This window comes from Cajanus cajan, chromosome 2, assembly GCF_000230855.2.
Source record: "Cajanus cajan strain Asha chromosome 2, NIPB_CcT2T_4, whole genome shotgun sequence".
NCBI lineage: Eukaryota > Viridiplantae > Streptophyta > Magnoliopsida > Fabales > Fabaceae > Cajanus > Cajanus cajan.
The window spans coordinates 22,663,501-22,683,250 of record NC_138518.1 but is presented as its reverse complement, the minus strand read 5'-3'; the positions used below and the strand labels follow the sequence as shown (position 1 = coordinate 22,683,250).

The following is a 19,750-nucleotide window of genomic DNA, read 5'->3' as shown; positions in this document are numbered from 1 at the left end:
CCTCAGAAGGGTTGCGCCTTGTCGAACCGGTTGCTCTCCATATGAGATCTCCTTCATGAAATGTCCTCGGCTTTAGATTGGAATTAAAGCGTCGGGTCATGCGTTGTTTGCATGCTTCGGTCACTACCTGTGTCCTCTCTCGTACTTCATCGAGAACATCCAGTTCGGCTCGGAGTGAGCTGTCATTAGACTCCTCATGGAAATGTTGTCGCCTGAAGGACGGTTCTCCCACTTCAACCGAGATCATCGCGTCCGCGCCGTACGTTAAGCGAAAAGGCGTTTCTTTGGTAGTTGATTGTGGCATGCATCGGTATGCCCACAGGACTTCCGGTAACTTTTCAGCCCATGCTTCTTTGGCCGAGCCGAGTCTCTTCTTGAGCTCAGTGAGTATAGCCTTGTTGGCTGCTTCGGCTTGCCCGTTTGACTGCGGATGCTCGACTGATGTGAACCGATGCCGAATGCCAAGGTTTTCGAGGAAAATGTTGAATTTTTTGTCGGTGAATTGAAGACCATTGTTCGAAACAATGGCGTACGGGATGCCGAAGCGGGTAACCAGATTTTTCCAAACAAACTTCTGAACATTGGCAGCGGAGATGCAGGCGAGCGGTTCGGCTTCTATCCACTTTGTAGAGTAATCCACCGCAACGAGAAGGAATTTAACTTGCCCCTTTGCTATAGGGAACGGTCCGAGCATGTCTATACCCCATAAAGCAAACGGCCATGGGGAACTGATACTATGCAACTCTGCGGCCGAAGCATGGATGAGGTTTCCATGCTTTTGACATTGCACACACTTTTTAACGAACTCGGCGCAATCTCCTTTCAGAGTTGGCCAATAGTAGCCGACACGCAAGACTTTGGTTGCCAGAGTTCGTCCCCCTGAATGGGAGCCGCAGATACCTTCGTGTATTTCCCTTATTACGTAGTCAGCTTGGTGATTGTCGATGCATTTGAGCAGCGGGATGGAGAATCCCCGCCTATAGAGTTCATCGGCCACCATGGAGTACCGAGCCGCTTGTGTTCGTAACTTTTTTGCTTCCATCGGGTTGGTTGGCAACTCCCCTCGGATAATAAAGTTCTGGATGGCTGTCATCTAGGTCGGCACCTCAGTACCGGTTGCCATACACTCAACCGTCACACTTGGGGAAGGAATCTCAAGGTGAATGGTTGTGCGCAACTGTCCTGGCTTTCGGCTGCTGGCGAGCCGAGCTAGCTGATCGGCTCGTTCATTGTTGCTACGCAAGACGTGTCGTATCTATACCTCGGTGAAAGCGTCCTTGAGCTTTTGGAAGAGGTGATAGTATTGCAACAAATTGGAGTCCTTGACCTGAAAGTTATCGTTGACCTGTTCGACCACGATTTTAGAGTCAGTCCAGCATATGATTTTCTTGACGCCCATCTCGGTTGCTAGTCTCATTCCGGCTATCAAGGCTTCGTACTCTGCCTGATTTTTGGATGCACGGAAGCCGAACCTAAGGGATTGTTTGACGGTGATACCTGAGGGGCTAGCAAGAATTACGCCGGTGCCACTGCCTTGGGCATTAGAGGATCCATCAACATGCATGGTCCACGGCTCGTCTTCAAAACATCCCGGAGGAGTAAGCTCGTTAACGAAATCAGCCAAATGTTGTGACTTGATCGGTCCTCTTGGCTCGAAAGATATGTCAAATTCTGAGAGTTCGACCGACCATGCCATCATCCGGCCGACAATTTTTGGTTTCTGGAGAGGACCTTTGCAACCGGGCAGTCAGTTCGGACTACTATCCTATGGCTTTGGAAGTAGTCTTAATCGTCGGGCGGCATAGATGAGCCCTAAGGCCACCTTTTCTAACAGCTGATAGCGTCGCTCGGCGTCTTACAACGTCCGGTTGATAAAATACACAGGTTGCTAATGACCTTGGTTTTCTTGTACCAGGACGACACTCACAGAATAGCTTGAAACGGCTAGGTAAACAATCACATCGAGGTCACCGATCGGTTTGGAGAGCATAGGAGGAGCGCTAAGGCGTTTCTTGAACTGTTGGAACGATTCTTCACATTCCCGGGTCTAGCTGAACCGCTCAGTTTTCTTGAGTAGAAGTAAGATAGGCTGGGCTACTTCGGCCAGACGAGGGAGGAACCGGGAGAGTGAGGTTAGCCGGCCCGCTAACTTTTGGACTTCTTTCAGAGTGCCCGGGCTTTTCATATCCAAAATGGCTTGGCATTTGTCGGGGTTTGCTTCAATGCCTCGGTTGGACAACATGAACCCCAAAAAAATTTCACCTGAGACCCCGAACACGCATTTTTCAGGATTAAGCCTCATCTGATGTTGCCGAAGCGCTTGGAAGACATCAGCCAGGTCACGCACATGCGTGGAGATGTCGCTTGATTTTACGACCATGTCGTCAACATACACTTCCATACTTCGACCAATCTGGTCATGAAAAATTTTATTCATCAAACGCTGGTACGTGGCTCCGACGTTTTTCAACCCGAACGGCATGACCCGATAGCAGTAGTTGGCCGTTTCAGTAATGAATGTCATTTTTTCTTCATCTTGGGGGTGCATATGGATCTGGTTATACCCCGAGTATGCATCCAAGAAAGACAAGAATTTGTGACCCGATGCTCCATCAACGAGTCGGTCAATATTCGGCAATGGGTAGGCGTCTTTCGGGCAGGCTTTGTTCAAGTTTGTGTAATCGGTACACATACGCCACTTTCCATTCGGTTTCCGAACCATGACAACGTTGGCCAGCCATGTCGTATAGTGCACTTCTCGGATGAACCGAGCATCTAGCAGCTTGGATACTTTAACTTCGATCGCTGCTTTCCTCTCTTCTCCGGCCTTCCGACGCCGCTGTGCAATCGGCTTTGCCTCTTTACTGATTGAAAGCTTGTGGCAAAGGAAATCCGGGTCAATGCCAGGCATGTCGGAGGGAAGCCATGGAAACAAGTCTTTGTTGTCAAGAATTACTTGTTCGATAGCACTCTTTTCTTGTTCAGAGAGGACGGTCCCTAGGTAAGTAAACTGGGAGTCCGAGGCTCCAACTTGAATCGATTGCTTGTCTTCAATAGGTTCTACCCTCTCTTCTTGATCGATCCGGGGGTCGAGGTCCATAGCCGATTGCTGTGACACCGAGTGAACGCCTCTCGGCTCCTTAAGCGCTTCGTCCTTCACTCTTGGTAATCGCAAGCTGCCAAAGTAGCATTATCGCGCAGTCTTTTGATCAGCATGGACCGTGATGACTCGTCCTGACTCGGCCGGGAACTTCATGGCTAAATGAGGGGTGGACACAACCGTCCCAAGCCGATTCAGGGATGGCTGGCCGAGCAGAATATTATAAGATGTGCTGGCATGAACTACCAGATATTTGACCGAGATGTCACGATATTCGGCTCCTTCAAACCCAAACCAGGTTGACAACTTGATATATCCCTTTGTCTTGACTCGTTCACCTGAGAACTCAACCAGAGGTTCATCATAAGGAACTAGCTCGGATTCTGGAATACCCAACTACTTGAACGTGTTCCAATACAGGATGTCGGCTGAACTTCCCTGATCAACCAATGTTTTACGTACAATATAGTTGTGAATTTCAACACTGATTACCATCGGATCATCTTGGTCCGGGTCGATGCCTTTGAAGTCGGCCTCGGTGAAAGTGATGGTGGGAAGGCGGCGACGAGCTGTTTCCACTGCGTGCACGTGCCGAACGGCTCGCAGGTGTCTTCGTTGGGCCGATGAGGATGAGCCCCCGTCAGGGAATCCACCGTCTATGGTGTTGATGACTCGCCAAGGTTGCGCCGAAGGTTCTTCCTCTCGCCTATCTCTCGACCGACTACGTTCCCTGTATGAGTGTGTTCCCGTTCTCCTCTGCTCGGGCTGATCATGCCGCTGAGACTGGTCGACGTGTCGGGATGAGGTCGGACAGTCTATGAAGCCTTGCAGTTTCCCCTGCTTGATTAAGTCTTCAATTTTGTCTTTCAAAGCTGCGCATTCCTCTGTGGAATGCCCCCGATTACGATGGTACCTGCAAGACTTTGTTGTATCACCCCTGGGAGGGGTCGAAGCTCGTTTTGGGACTGCTAGCACCTCTGAGGCAAGTGCTTGCTCTTGGACGGCTGATCTGCTTGTATTGAGTGGCGTATATTGTGAGTATCTCGGCCCGCGAGGAGGCTTCTCGCGAGGAATCAGCTCTTTTGGACGACTCCAGAAATTAGCCTCGGCCGGCTTGTCAGGTTTTGCCGACACCTCCGCTCGGGCTTGGTTCCGGAACTCAGCCAATTCTTCCATCTGCATGTATTTGTCGGCTCGCCGACGCAAGTCATCCATGTCAGTAGGGGGTTTCTTACAAATGCTGTTGGTGAAAGGCCTTGGTTTCAAGGCGATGGTAAGGTGGTGCAGAGCTACAGCAGGGTTCAGGTCTCGAATTTCAAGCGCCACCTTGTTGAATCGTCTCATGAACGCCCGAAGGAACTCCTTTTTCTCCTGACGGATGCTAACTAGTGCCAAAGAGGTCAACTGGTGGGGCCGGCTAGTAGCGAATTGGATAGTAAACTGGGAGGCCAACGTACTGAACAAATCGACCGAGTTGGCGGGGAGCCGTGTGAACCAGCTCAGTGCACGCCCTTTCAGTGACGTTGGGAAGATTCGGCAGAGTGCCGCATCGTCTGTGGTGCTCAAGGTGACCTGGGTTAAGAACACATCGATGTTCTCATCTGGATCAGTCGTCCCGTCATATTTGTCGAGTGGCAAGGATTTCCAATGGTCCAGGAGTGACGACTGCATAATGTTTGGTGTGAAGGGGTGTCGGTGTGCTCCGGCCGACATTGGTTGCATCGGCCGACCGACCGAAGCATGTACACCTGGGGCAGCAACAGAAGTGTGAGGGATAGAGGTGTGATGGCCGTGCGAATGGAACGACCCCTGAGTGTGGGTCGTCTCAGAGGGTTTCCATGTGGGATCCCGGTACTGATTTTTGAGGGCAGCATTCTCCTCTCGCAACGCAGCCATCTCGGCAGCATCTCTCTCCCGTTGCTGTTTCATGGCGGCCATGTCTTCCTTCATTTGGCGCACCATGTCGGTCAAGTTTGTCTCCTCTACCGTCTTGACATTGTTTGCCCCGGACGGGTGCTCATCTTCGGACTGGTGGTCTTCAAGGTTAGTTCTTCTTGTCTTTGCCATAATGTCTTCAAAAAGTCTCTTCACAGCTATCGGTTCGGCCCCACGGTGGGTGCCAAAATGTACCTACCTGAGGGTACACTCATAGTCTTCTAGGTGGTAAAGGGCCGAACGGATACTTCTGGTAGACACTTCAGAGGGGGGGAGGTACCTGAAAAAGGAACTCCGACGCTCAAGTCAGGAAAAACACGATTTTCTAGGGTAAAGAATGAATAGTGACGTACCTCGTTACGTGTGACCTATTTATAATACCTGACATGGGCCTGAACATGGTGGGCCTTTTCTGACACTTACCAAATTAGGTAATATGATGCTAATCAGTTAATCATGTCTTAATCATGCACTTATCCTTGTTAACTGTGATTTGTACTATAATCTGTTTAACCTTTCGGTGCATTGCCGAGCCGACAGGAAGAGGCTTGAGAAGGTGCACGTCTTCGGCTGTTGACCGGACCGACAAACACTTACTCAGTTACCTTACTTACTCGGCGTTTGGCCGAGCCGATAGGTAGTGTATGGAGATGCATCATGTTGTTTACATCGGCCTTAAACCGAGCCGATATGTGCTAATAGACTATTCTCGGCCTTCGGCTGTAGGCCGAGCCGATGCTAACATCAAGGTTTTAGGTATGGTCTAATTTGCATGGGTGTCTGACGGAATGGGACGTGTTGGTCCACGTGACCGATAGGGTCCTCCTGTTACAGTAACAATTTAAACACAAAATCAAAAAATATATAAAAAAAATTGAAAATCCCTGAAAAGTTGAAAACTAGTGGTTTTATTTGATTTTTTATTTTCAAAATTGTGCGGTTCAGTTCAGTTAGTGGTTTGGGAATATAAAATGGATCCAAATCAATGACAATGCTTATATATATATATATATATATATATATATATATATATATATATATATATATATTGTACTATCCGTACTGCCATGCCGAGCTCGAGCTCGGTATCACAGCGTGGAATAACCTCGGGCACGCACTGGGAGATCTCGACCTAAGCGAGATCCGTAATCTAATCAGATCATAACTGATCTCGGAGATCTCGCTCCAGATGAGATCCGCAATCTAATCAGATCATAAATGATCTCGGAGATCTCGCTCAAGATGAGATCTGCAATCTAATCAGATCATAACTGATCTCGGGGATCTCGCTCCAGACGAGATCTACTATCTAATCAGATCATAAAAGATCTCAGGCCCAAGGCCCAACACAACCCTAATTCACACAAAGGTACGTGCATTATTTATATGAGACTCATACTCCCACAAACACTAACTTGAGCATCGGAGTCTCTTTTGCACGTACCACCCCCATCTTGGAGCACCAGCGTACCCGTGAAGGAGGCTCACCGATCTTACTCGGAAGATCGTCCACACGACAAATTCCGGTAAGAATATTTGGCGTCCACCGTGGGGCCAATCAAGACATCTCTTATCGGCCACCTGTATGGTTTTCACCAAAAGCCACAGCAGATGCGCAACAGACGACCTGGATCACTCAACTACCATGGATAGTGACGTAGCAACGTTGAGGAGGCTGATCGACCAGGTCGAACAGATGCGGCAACAACACGCCGCCGACCTACAAAGCATGCGTGCCAAGCACGAAACTGATCTAGCGGTAATGCGCACCGCTAATGAAGCCGACCTAGCGGCACTACGCGCCGAGAACGAGCGCATTCGTGCCCAACTCCCTCGGCGTCCCTCAGATCAACCCCCTCTACAGAGTGACCTGAATGAGGACGAAGGGCATTCGCTTTCTAAACCCCGAACTGCGACCAGAGCACCGACTCCACGACCTGCCACGCATCGGTCTCATGCACCGACGCACAAGTCGACTCAGGATGTCAGCAGGGCCCCCACTCATGTCACAGAGGGTCAAGAAACTTTCCGCCGTCATCCTTTTGTGGATGGCATCATGGAGACTCCACTCCCCCGCAGATGGAAGCCTCTCCACCTTGATCGCTATGATGGCACGACGGACCCCGATGAACATATTGACCTGTATACGACCTAGGTAAACCTCTACACTAACAATGATGCTATCTTGTGTAGGGTTTTCCCGACCTCGCTCAAAGGGGCCGCACTCAACTGGTATACCCAGCTACCTGCCGAGTCAATTGACAGCTTCAGCACTCTGGTCAGACGATTCACGGCGCAGTATGCAACGAGTCGACCTCACCTCGTAACGTCGGCTGCTCTGGCCAGCCTCAAACAAGGCGACGACGAACCACTACGGACGTTCATGGAACGTTTTGCTGGCATCTCGGTGAACGCAACTTGAATACCGAGGTCGCCCTACACGCCATGCTCATGGCACTCAAGCCGGGACCTTTTATGGATAGTCTGTGTCGCCGAGCTCCTGCTGATATGGACGAACTCCGTGCCCGATCTGCCGGGTACATACAGATGGAAGAGCACTCTGCTTTTCGTGACCAGGTTCGCAACAAACCACAAGGAAAGCAAGACCAAGGTCAGGCCACAAACATTTAAAATTGGCGACCTTGTTTGGTGGGGTGAGAGAGGCAAGAATAGACCCCTCCGAAGAGAAATTCGGAACTTGGAATGTCACCCACCTCAAATTTTATTTCTCTTAACTTGTAAATTCAGGTGACGTACTCTTTTTCCTCCTCAACCTTTTTTCCAACTAAAGAAAAGGGTTTTTGGCCAAGGAAGGTTTTAACGAGGCACACCTAAAAAATAATCAACAAGACGACTCTATTCCCATACATTTTTGGTATTGGCACATTAATCGTGACGATATGCTAAGGTCGAGTCCGAAGCTTGAGATCACATTTTCTTAACCAAGGTCGAGTTCGAACCTTGTTATGCCGAGGTCGAGTCCGAACCTCGAGATCACATTTTATTAACCAAGGTCGAGTTCGCACCTTGTTATGCCGAGGTCGAGTCCGAACCTTGAGATCTCATTTTATTAACCAAGGTCGAGTTCGAACCTTGTTATGCCGAGGTCGAGTCTGAACCTCGAGATCACATTCTCTTAATCAAGGTCGAGTTCGAACCTTGTTATTCCGAGGTCGAGTCCGAACCTCGAGATCCCATTTTATTAACCGAGGTCGAGTCCGAACCTCGAGATCCCATTTTATTAACCGAGGTCGAGTCCGAACCTCGAGATCACATTTTCTTAACCAAGGTCAAGTTCGAACCTTGTTATGCCGAGGTCGAGTCCGAACCTCGAGATCACATTTTATTAACCAAGGTCGAATTCGAACCTTGTTACGCCGAGGTCGAGTCCGAACCTTAAGATTACATTTTCTTAACCAAGGTCGAATTCGAACATTGTTATGCCGAGGTCGAGTCCGAACCTTGAGATTACATTTTCTTAACCAAGGTCGAGTACGAACCTTGTTATGCCAAGGTCGAGTCCGAACCTTGAGATTACATTTTCCTAACCAAGGTCGAGTACGAACCTTGTTATGCCGAGGTCGAGTCCGAACCTCGAGATCACATTCTCTTAACCAAGGTCAAGTTCAAACCTTGTTATGCCAAGGTCGAGTCCGAACCTTGAGATTACATTTTCTTAACCAAGGTCGAGTACGAACCTTGTTATGCCGAGGTCGAGTCCGAACCTCGAGATTACACTTTCTTAACCAAGGTCGAGTTCGAACCTTGTTATGCCGAGGTTGAGTCCGAACCTCGAGATTGCATTTTATTAACCAAGGTCGAATTCGAACCTTGTTATGCCGAGGTCGAGTCCGAACCTTGAGATTACATTTTCTTAACCAAGGTCGAGTTATGGAATGTCACCCACCTCAAATTTTATTTCTCTTAACTTGTAAATTCAGGTGACGTACTCTTTTTCTTCCTCAGCCTTTTTTCCCACTAAAGAAAAGGGTTTTTGGCCAAGGAAGGTTTTAACGAGGCACACCTAAAAAATAATCAACAAAACGACTCTATTCCCATACATTTTTGGTATTGGCACATTAATCGTGACAATATGCCAAGGTCGACTCCGAACCTTGAGATCACATTTTCTTAACCAAGGTCGAGTTCGAACCTTGTTATGCCGAGGTCGAGTCCGAACCTCGAGATCACATTTTATTAACCAAGGTCGAGTTCGCACCTTGTTATACCGAGGTCGAGTCCGCACCTTGAGATCTCATTTTATTAACCAAGGTCGAGTTCGAACCTTGTTATACCGAGGTCGAGTCCGAACCTCGAGATCACATTCTCTTAACCAAGGTCGAGTTTGAACCTTGTTATTCCGAGGTCGAGTCCGAACCTCGAGATCCCATTTTATTAACCGAGGTCGAGTCCGAACCTCGAGATCACATTTTCTTAACCAAGGTCGAGTTTGAACCTTGTTATGCCGAGGTCGAGTCCGAACCTCGAGATTGCATTTTATTAACCAAGGTCGAATTCGAACCTTGTTATGCCGAGGTCGAGTCCGAACCTTGAGATTACATTTTCTTAACCAAGGTCGAATTATGGAATGTCACCCACCTCAAATTTTATTTCTCTTAACTTGTAAATTCAGGTGATGTACTCTTTTTCCTCCTCAGCCTTTTTTCCCACTAAAGAAAAGGGTTTTTGGCCAAGGAAGGTTTTAACGAGGCACACCTAAAAAATAATCAACAAAACAACTCTATTCCCATACATTTTTGGTATTGGCACATTAATCGTGACGATATGCCAAGGTCGAGTCCGAACCTTGAGATCACATTTTCTTAACCAAGGTCGAGTTCGAACCTTGTTATGCCGAGGTCGAGTCCGAACCTCGAGATCACATTTTATTAACCAAGGTCGAGTTCGCACCTTATTATACCGAGGTCGAGTCCGCACCTTGAGATCTCATTTTATTAACCAAGGTCGAGTTCAAACCTTTTTATACCGAGGTCGAGTCCGAACCTCGAGATCACATTCTCTTCACCAAGGTCGAGTTCGAACCTTGTTATTCCGAGGTCGAGTCCGAACCTCGAGATCCCATTTTATTAACCGAGGTCGAGTCCGAACCTCGAGATCACATTTTCTTAACCAAGGTCGAGTTCGAACCTTGTTATGCCGAGGTCGAGTCCGAACCTCGAGATCACATTTTATTAACCAAGGCCGAATTCGAACCTTGTTATGCCGAGGTCGAGTTCGAACCTTGAGATTACATTTTCTTAACCAAGGTCGAATTCGAACCTTGTTATGCCGAGGTCGAGTCCGAACCTTGAGATTACATTTTCTTAACCAAGGTCAAGTACGAAGCTTGTTATGCCAAGGTCAAGTCCGAACCTTGAGATTACATTTTCCTAACCAAGGTCGAGTACAAACCTTGTTATGCCGAGGTCGAGTCCGAACCTCGAGATCACATTCTCTTAACCAAGGTCGAGTTCGAACCTTGTTATGCCAAGGTCGAGTCCGAACCTTGAGATTACATTTTCTTAACAAAGGTCGAGTACGAACCTTGTTATGTCGAGGTCGAGTCCGAACCTCGAGATTACACTTTCTTAACCAAGGTCAAGTTCGAACCTTGTTATGCCGAGGTCGAGTCCGAACCTCGAGATTGCATTTTATTAACCAAGGTCGAATTCGAACCTTGTTATGCCAAGGTCGAGTCTGAACTTTGAGACTACATTTTCTTAACCAAGGTCGAGTACGAACCTTGTTATGCCAAGGTCGAGTCCGAACCTTGAGATTACATTTTCCTAACCAAGGTCGAGTACAAACCTTGTTATGCCGAGGTCGAGTCCGAACCTCGCGATCACATTCTCTTAACCAAGGTCGAGTTCGAACCTTGTTATGCCAAGGTCGAGTCTGAACCTTGAGATTACATTTTCTTAACCAAGGTCGAGTACGAACCTTGTTATGCCGAGGTCGAGTCTGAACCTCGAGATTACACTTTCTTAACCAAGGTTGAGTTCGAACATTGTTATGCCAAGGTCGAGTCCGAACCTCGAGATTGCATTTTATTAACCAAGGTCGAATTCGAACCTTGTTATGCCGAGGTCGAGTCTGAACCTTGAGATTACATTTTCTTAACCAAGGTCGAATTCGAACCTTGTTATGCCGAGGTCGAGTCCGAACCTTGAGATTACATTTTCTTAACCAAGGTCGAATTCAAACCTTGTTATGCCAAGGTCGAGTCCGAACTTTGAGACTACATTTTCTTAACCAAGGTGTAGTACGAACCTTGTTATGCCAAGGTCGAGTCCGAACCTCGAGATTACATTTTCCTAACCAAGGTCGAGTACGAACCTTGTTATGCCGAGGTCTTTTCCGAACCTCGAGATCACATTCTCCTAACCAAGGTCGAGTACGAACCTTGCTATGCCAAGGTCGAGTCCGAACCTTGAGATTACATTTTATTAACCAAGGTCGAGTACGCACCTTGTTATGCCGAGGTCGAGTCCGAACCTTGAGATTACATTTTGCTAACCAAGGTCGAGTACAATCCTTGTTATGCCGAGGTCGAGTCCGAACCTCGCGATCACATTCTCTTAACCAAGGTCGAGTTCGAACCTTGTTATGCCAAGGTCGAGTCCGAACCTTGAGATTACATTTTCTTAACCAAGGTCGAGTACGAACCTTGTTATGCCGAGGTCGAGTCTGAACCTCGAGATTACACTTTCTTAACCAAGGTTGAGTTCGAACATTGTTTTGCCGAGGTCGAGTCCGAACCTCGAGATTGCATTTTATTAACCAAGGTCGAATTCGAACCTTGTTATGCCGAGGTCGAGTCCGAACCTTGAGATTACATTTTCTTAACCAAGGTCGAATTCGAACCTTGTTATGCCGAGGTCGAGTCCGAACCTGGAGATTACATTTTCTTAACCAAGGTCGAGTACGAACCTTGTTATGCCAAGGTCGAGTCCGAACCTCGAGATTACATTTTCCTAACCAAGGTCGAGTACGAACCTTGTTATGCCGAGGTCTTGTCCGAACCTCGAGATCACATTCTCCTAACCAAGGTCGAGTACGAACCTTGCTATGCCAAGGTCGAGTCCGAACCTTGAGATTACATTTTATTAACCAAGGTCGAGTACGCACCTTGTTATGCCGAGGTCGAGTCCGAACCTTGAGATCTCATTTTATTAACCAAGGTCGAGTTCGAACCTTGTTATGCCGAGGTTGAGTCCGAACCTCGAGATCACATTCTCTTAACCAAGGTCGAGTTCGAACCTTGTTATTCCGAGGTCGAGTCCGAACCTCGAGATCCCATTTTATTAACCGAGGTCGAGTCCGAACCTCGAGATCACATTTTCTTAACCAAGGTCGAGTTCGAACCTTTTTATGCCGAGGTCGATTCCGAACCTTGAGATTACATTTTCTTAACCAAGGTCGAATTCGAACCTTGTTATGCCGAGGTCGATTCCGAACCTTGAGATTACATTTTCTTAACCAAGGTCGAGTACGAACCTTATTATGCCAAGGTCGAGTCCGAACCTTGAGATCACATCTACTTAACAAGGTCGAATTTGAACCTTCAAACAACAAATTTGGGAACTCCTCAGAAGCCCCTTTGCTCTTACATCACTCGGTGCTTGGGGGCAAGTCTACTAGCCAGCCGAGTTATCGACTTGTCCTTCACCAAACTGCTGACTCGGTCAAAGGTTTACCAGCATAACCAAGCAGGAAGCTCATTATTGTCGAGCTCCTCAGCTCGACCATGAAACATGGACATCGGAACACCACATCGGCCCAATAAGGTCACGCCATCAAAACAAATAAAAATAAAATCTTGTCGTCGTTCCGCCCACGCGTTATTGGAACGAGGTGACGGCTATGACACATGGCATCTCGACAGGCAGATGTACGCGAAGGGCCACAGCCACTTGACGAGCTCGGACTTAACTCCTCGACCTACGGTCTTCGGAGCTCGGGGGGCTAATGTACTATCCGTACTGCCGTGCCGAGCTCGAGCTCGGTATCACAGCATGGAATAACCTCGGGCACGCACTGGGAGATCTCGGCCTAAGCGAGATCCACAATCTAATCAGATCATAACTGATCTCGAAGATCTCGCTCCAGATGAGATCCGCAATCTAATCAGATCATAACTGATCTCGGAGATCTCGCTCAAGATGAGATCCGCAATCTAATCAGATCATAACTGATCTCGGGGATCTCGCTCCAGACGAGATCTACTATCTAATCAGATCATAAAAGATCTCAGGCCCAAGGCCCAACACAACCCTAATTCACACAAAGGTACGTGCATTATTTATACGAGACTCATACTCCCACAAACACTAACTTGAGCATCGGAGTCTCTTTTGCAGGTACCACCCCCATCTTGGAGCACCAGCGTACCCGTGAAAGAGGCTCACCGATCTTACTCGGAAGATCGTTCACACGACAAATTCCGGTAAGAACATATATATATATATATATATATATCTAAATACAACAATGGCAAGTAGCATATAAAATATATTTTTATAAAACTTTAAGATACTAAACAGTAACTAACTAAAATGTGTTTTTTCTTTTTCGAAATTCACATTGTTATATATATAATTTAAAAAGAGTTCTATAAAATTGTGAGACGTTAAACTGAATTTTAGATGATAATTTATGAACCATTTATAGTATTCGTAGATAATTCTCTTTTAATTTCCGAACTATATATATTAAAAAATACTTAATACAATAATTAAAATTGTATTAAAGAAATGATTTCCCTAAAAAAAAAATATGATAAGAATTGGTATTAAATATATTGAGTGACAGACAATTTTTAGTTTTTGAATATTTCTAATTTTATTTTCAAAATTCGTGTCTTAAAAAATAACATAATATTATATATTTTTAATTAATTTTTTAATAACAAATTTTTAAAACAGAAAAAGTTAAACAAAAACCAAACCGTAAAATATTGTTTGGATTGCTTTAAATTCCATATTACATTCAGAGCAAATCAACTTAATTTTGTTGTTTAGTTCAGGCGACTTTAAAATCAAAAATTGAAATAAACTACACCACAAACACCCCTATCTCATGTTATTCATTAAAAATAACTTATACTTTTTGTTATGTTATTCATTAAAAATAACTTATACTTTTTGTTTTTATTTTTATTTTTCACAAGGACATATCTTCCAAAGGAAAGCATATTACACTTTTTATTTTTTATATATCACGACCCTAGGGTTTAAAATAGTATGATATTTATACAAAGAGGAATCTACTTATTCTAAAAGTGAGTTTACTTTGACTTATTTCACTGAATAATTCATGTTTTATATCAAATTTTAATTATCCAACCGTTCAATTAAAAGTTCTTAATGCCTAAATCAAATCTACAAATTTTTAAAAATTTGAAAACTATTTGATACTCTTTCTTAATAATTCAAATTGATAGATAATCATAAAAGTCTTTTTATACATTGATGTAAATTAATGAAACGAAGTATCAAATAGTTTTAAATTTTTTAAAACTTTGCAAACTTGGTCTATGCATTAAGAGTTTTTCATTCAATGGTTGAATCATTAAAATTTGATGTAGAATATGAATTATTGAATGGATTAAATCTAGCTAAATTTACTCATGAAGTCTGTAGATCCACCCTTTATATATATATATATATATGATAAAATTTTCCAGAAGTATCTTTGAGAGAAAAAATTATAAAGAAAAAGTAAAATAAACTTCTTTATAAGATAAAACTATATTATGCATAAGTTAATTTATAATTTTTTGAAGAAGTTATATGAGGAAATTTTTATAAATTAATTTATGTATACGCTAATTTTATATAAAAAAATTCCTAAATTTTTCCTCAATATTTCTAAAAAAATTAATATAAACTGGCTTTTAACCTTATAACAAAAGAAAATATTAAAATAGTTAATAATATATTTTCTATCGCACTTTATTAATAATACACGATACTCTTAAATCTTTAATAATAGTCATGTTCGTCTTATTAAATAAACAACGAGAACTTTATTAATTATGATGTAAGACTCATATCATTTAGTAAGATTTACACATTCAATCATTCATTTCAAAAAAAAAAAAATGAAGCACAACATACATATTTCTTTCCTGTAAATCATTACACTTGAGAAAAATTGTACTACATACAAAGTATAAGAACGCCATCAATCGTCTTTCTTAAAAATATATATTTATTATATACATAAGTTTTTATCTCACATAAATCATTTGTTTAAGAAAGTTTGTGATAGAGGACCATCCTATGCTCTTCATGAGCATTGAGTATGATTTCTCTTTTTAGTCCCTTAGTTTCTATTGTATATACTTTGTAAGATACATGTACATAATAGTTACTTGTACAAGTTTATTTTGTCTTTGTATTTGTGAGGCACTTTCTTTCTTTCCTTATAAGATATTCCTTTGGGATTTTAGGATATGTTACTTGAAGAATTTTGCTCCATTTGACCTTGTATTAAGGGTAATTGATTTTCATATTTTTAGTAGTAGAAGTGGGGTGACAAATAGTAAGGTGTGTAGGTGTAACTAGTAATTGGGCTAGAGGTGGCCCTAGGCTAAATTTTACATTTTGGGCTTGTTTTCCTCCATTTTTTTTCCAAGGAATTGATTTAGCTAGGTCTCACCATCATTTGGTGAACCTAACTAAACCAACTCAAGGATTTTTGGATTGGACTAAGTGAAGGAAATCACCCTTGGCTGCCTAACTCATCTCTTTGGCCGAAATTACTTAGCTTCCTCTACACACTTGGATAGCTTGTGCTACAAGATTGTAACTTAGCTTGCTCTCCAAGCTTCTAAGTTAGAAGCTTGTGCTACAAGCTTGTAACTTAGCTTGCTCTCCAAGCTTCTAAGTTAGAAGCTTGTTCCACAAGCCTCCTAGATAATTAGATTGGTTAGCTTGAGTGCAAGAAGATTAACCATGATACTCCTTGAACCATAGTTAGTTTAGCTTGCACCACAAGCCACTCCCTCACTATATAAGCCTTTCTCTTCACTTTGTAAATACTTTTTATACATACATTGAGAGAATTTTGAAAATTGTTAAGATTTTCTCTCTTCCAAAAGTCTCAACCTCTTTGATTTTAATCCATTTCTCTTATCCTCTTCATACAAGAGTGTGGTGAGATTTGAAGTGGCTAATCTTCCTCCAAGGAGTGGCTCCACTTGAGAGTGTTCTTCACCATTAAAGGTGAAATCCAAGAGGAATCCAAGAGGTGATATACTAAAAGAACCAAGAGGAATGAGATGATCTTAAAGACCTTTTTCTTATGTTTGTACATATAGTAGCTCTTTTGTATAGGTTATGTTTGCCTTTGTATTTGTGAGGCACTTTACTTGCTTTTTCTAGTGTTTGTATATTGATTTCAAGGTAGGTTACTTGGAGAGTTTAACTCCATTTAACCTCCCTAGTTGATACATTCATTTTGTATTTTTTCAGTAGGGAAAAAGGTGTGGCATTTAGCAAAGCTAGGGAGTGTGTTTAGAAATTGGGCCTGAGTTGGGCCTAGGCAAAATTTTGCATACTGGACTCATTTTGCTCCTAATTTTTCATAGATTTGATTTAGCTAGGTCTCATCATCATATGATAAACCTAACTAAACCAAATCAAGAATTTTCAAATTAAATCATGGAGCAATTTGAACCAAGGCTGCCTAGCTCATCTTCTTCCTACTTGGCCGAATTTCTAAGCTACACCTCTAGGTTTTTGAAGCTTGCCTTGCAAGCTTCTAAACCTTAGTAGGTTAAGCTTACCTTACCATGGTTCTTAAGTGAACCATGGTCAAGGTTAGCTTCTCCTACAAGCTTGCTAAACCGTGGAAAGTTAAGCTTACCTTACCATGGTTCCTAGTGAACCATGGTTAAGGTTAGCTTCTCCTAGAAGCTACCTCTCCCTATATATTTGTAATTACCTCTCATGTACTCACTTTTGAACAATTAGAGAAATAAACTTCAGATTTATCTCTCAAGATTCCTCTCAAAACCGAAGAGAAAACCTTCTCTTTAAGGTTTCACCAAAGGTTCTTCAACCTTTACTTGGTTCCTCAAGCTTCTACACAAAGCTAGGAGTAACCAAATCACCTTGAAGGCTTCTCCTCCATGGAAGACTTCTTCGTGGAGTTTCAAAGCTTCTTCTAAGGTCAACCTCAAGAGTTCACGGTCCTAAGCATGGAATTGTTGAAGAACTTCAATCCTCTTCAACCTAGTTCCATCATTTTTTGGTATCAGAGCCTAATGCTCTTGAGGTTGTTTCTAACTTTTTTTGTTCTTGAATCCGTGTTGTATCTTCCTCCTTTTACATGTCTCTTTGTGTTGCTGCATGGATCTAGTTTTAATAAATATGTTGATGGATCCTTATGTCACATATGAAGTAATTGATTCATAATTTTTGCTTGTTCCAAAATTCCTTGAATCAATTTGTGTTGTGCGCCTAGGTTCATGTGCTTGTGCTTTTGATTTTTGCTTGAGTCTTCTCCATTCATTCACATGTGTCTGTGATTGGACAACATTCATTGAGCATAGATTTTGTTTTTGAATCTCTTTTTTTGTCCTAGAAAGTCATGTGTAGTCCTTTGTATGTTGAAACTTCCTAGACTAGCTTGTTTAACCTAATTTTTGTTTTGTGTTGTTGTGTCCGAAATTTTTGTGTCTTTTGCTTATTGAATATGTACCTTACTATATGTTCTTTTACTTTACATGTTTGAGTTCTTAATTTGCTATTAGTTCTAGCAAATTTCCTAGAGTTAGGTTTCTATTATGTCTTGTTAAAGTTTTGTCAAAAAAAATTTGTTAAACACTTTTCCTATTAGGTTTCTTTGTGTCTTGTTGTGTGGTTGAAACCTATTGCAATTTTTTGAACCTTAAAACAGAGACAAAAAAGAGGTGTGAGTGTTCTAAATGCATGAGAAAAACAAAAGAATGAGTGCTTAAAAATTTGACCTAAAAACAATACAAAATAGTGAAGCACTAGTTACAAAATGCATGTGAACACCTCTTGTTTTGTGTGAAATTTTTGCTGCAGTTTTTCTAACCTAAAACCGAGACTTATAAGTGTTCAAAAGGCAATTAGACTCCTGAACATTAAAAGAAAAAGAAGTGAAAAATATTTTGCCAAAAAGAAAAGAAAAAAAAAAGCAAAAGAAAAAGTCAAAAAGGAGTGAAAATTTGGTATGTGTTGCTCTCGGTTTTGGTACTATTTTTGCATATAAATTTCTTGACCAGCCACATCATTTGTGTCTTATTTTTGTTTCTAATCTTAGCTTTTGATTTTGTAATCCATTCTAGTGCCTTTCATAGGTTATCCTTTGTGTGCTAGCTTTCTAAATTTGCCTTAATTTTTGCTTGTCATTTTTGTGGAATTCTTTCTAGTCTTGTCTCATTTTCTTCCACCAATTGGTGTAGCTATTCTAAATTGTTCCTTTTTAGTTTTACACTAATATTCCAGTCTTGAAGGTGGTTGAGTGCTTCTTAAAAGGTGTAGGAGGCCAAGCCAAAGGAAGTCAACTTGAAGACTTTTGGTGGTTGCTTAAGGAGTTGTTCTTTCTTGAAGGAAAGACTCTTGAAAACACCTAGAAGTGACCAAGTCAAGGTTTCTTCTAAAAGTGGAGTGAACCACCTTGTGAGGCTGCAGTTTGGTGGCTGGAATTGGAGCAAGAAGGAACCGAAATTAATTGTGAAATTTTTGTGAAAATTTAGAGACTAATTTTAGTGACGGAAAATTTTGTTGCTAAAACTTGTTTTTCCTTACAAAATCCGTCTCCAAAATTTGTTTCTAATTAGTGGCTAATTTGTTTTCTTTGAAATTAAGTGCAGCCACTAATTTCATTTGAATGTGAATTTACATTTCATTTGGAGTGTGAATTTGCATTTCATTTGAAGAAAATTTGAATTTCAATTTTTATTGTAATTTTTGTTTACCAAATTTTTGTACAAGGCCTTTATTAAAGAGTGTCTTGGAGTGCCTTTGGTGTATCTCCATCTCTCCTTAAGAGTTCTCATAGTAAATTTCGTTTAGTACTTGTGAGAGGGTCCTTGAAGGTCTTTGGTGCCTTTCAAGCTCTCACCTAGGTTTAATTGCTTTCAACGCCTAGTTTATGTTTTCTTGTCTTTAAGTTTTCAAGTCATTTATGTTTTAAGAAATTTATGTTTTCAGTCATTTAAGATTTCAAGCAATTTATGTTTTCTTGCTCTTTATGATATCAAGCATCATATAATTGTACACATAGGCACTTGTTTGTTATTTTTCTTTAAGAAAAGATCTTTGTGAAAATTGCTTTGTGCAAGACAAAAGTACAAGGGGGTTTAGAGATTTTTACTTGAAGAGGCTTGGTTATTAAATGGCTCTTTAGTAGCTCACCTCCCTCCAAAGTTCAATTTGTACTCTTAGACATCCAAGTGCCAAGTCTAAAGCACTCCAAAAAAATCTTATTTTCATAAAAACTATTTTTGTGTGGAAAATCTTCTTGAATTAAAATGTCTCAAAATTCCTCCAATAGTGAAAGTGATGGCTCTCCAAAAAGTATTTCATATATCACTAAAGAGCTCAAATCACTTAAGCTATGGAAACAGCAAGAGTCCATTCAAAGAGAAAAAGAAAAGATTGAAAGAGAAGGAAAACTTGCTTACTTAGAGGAAGAATTGAGAATTTTAAGACAAGAGGAAGAAAAATTAAAAGAAGA

General features: G+C 42.4%; 1 protein-coding gene across 1 annotated transcript; it reads right to left on the bottom strand.

The window, feature by feature from the left end:
- Nucleotides 1-1,255: 1,255 nt before the first annotated feature.
- On the bottom strand, nt 1,256-1,696 carry LOC145954834 (uncharacterized). The gene has a single exon (XM_083069520.1). It carries the CDS (start codon nt 1,694-1,696, stop codon nt 1,256-1,258), a length of 441 nt encoding a protein of 146 aa, XP_082925646.1.
- Nucleotides 1,697-19,750: the final 18,054 nt, after the last annotated feature.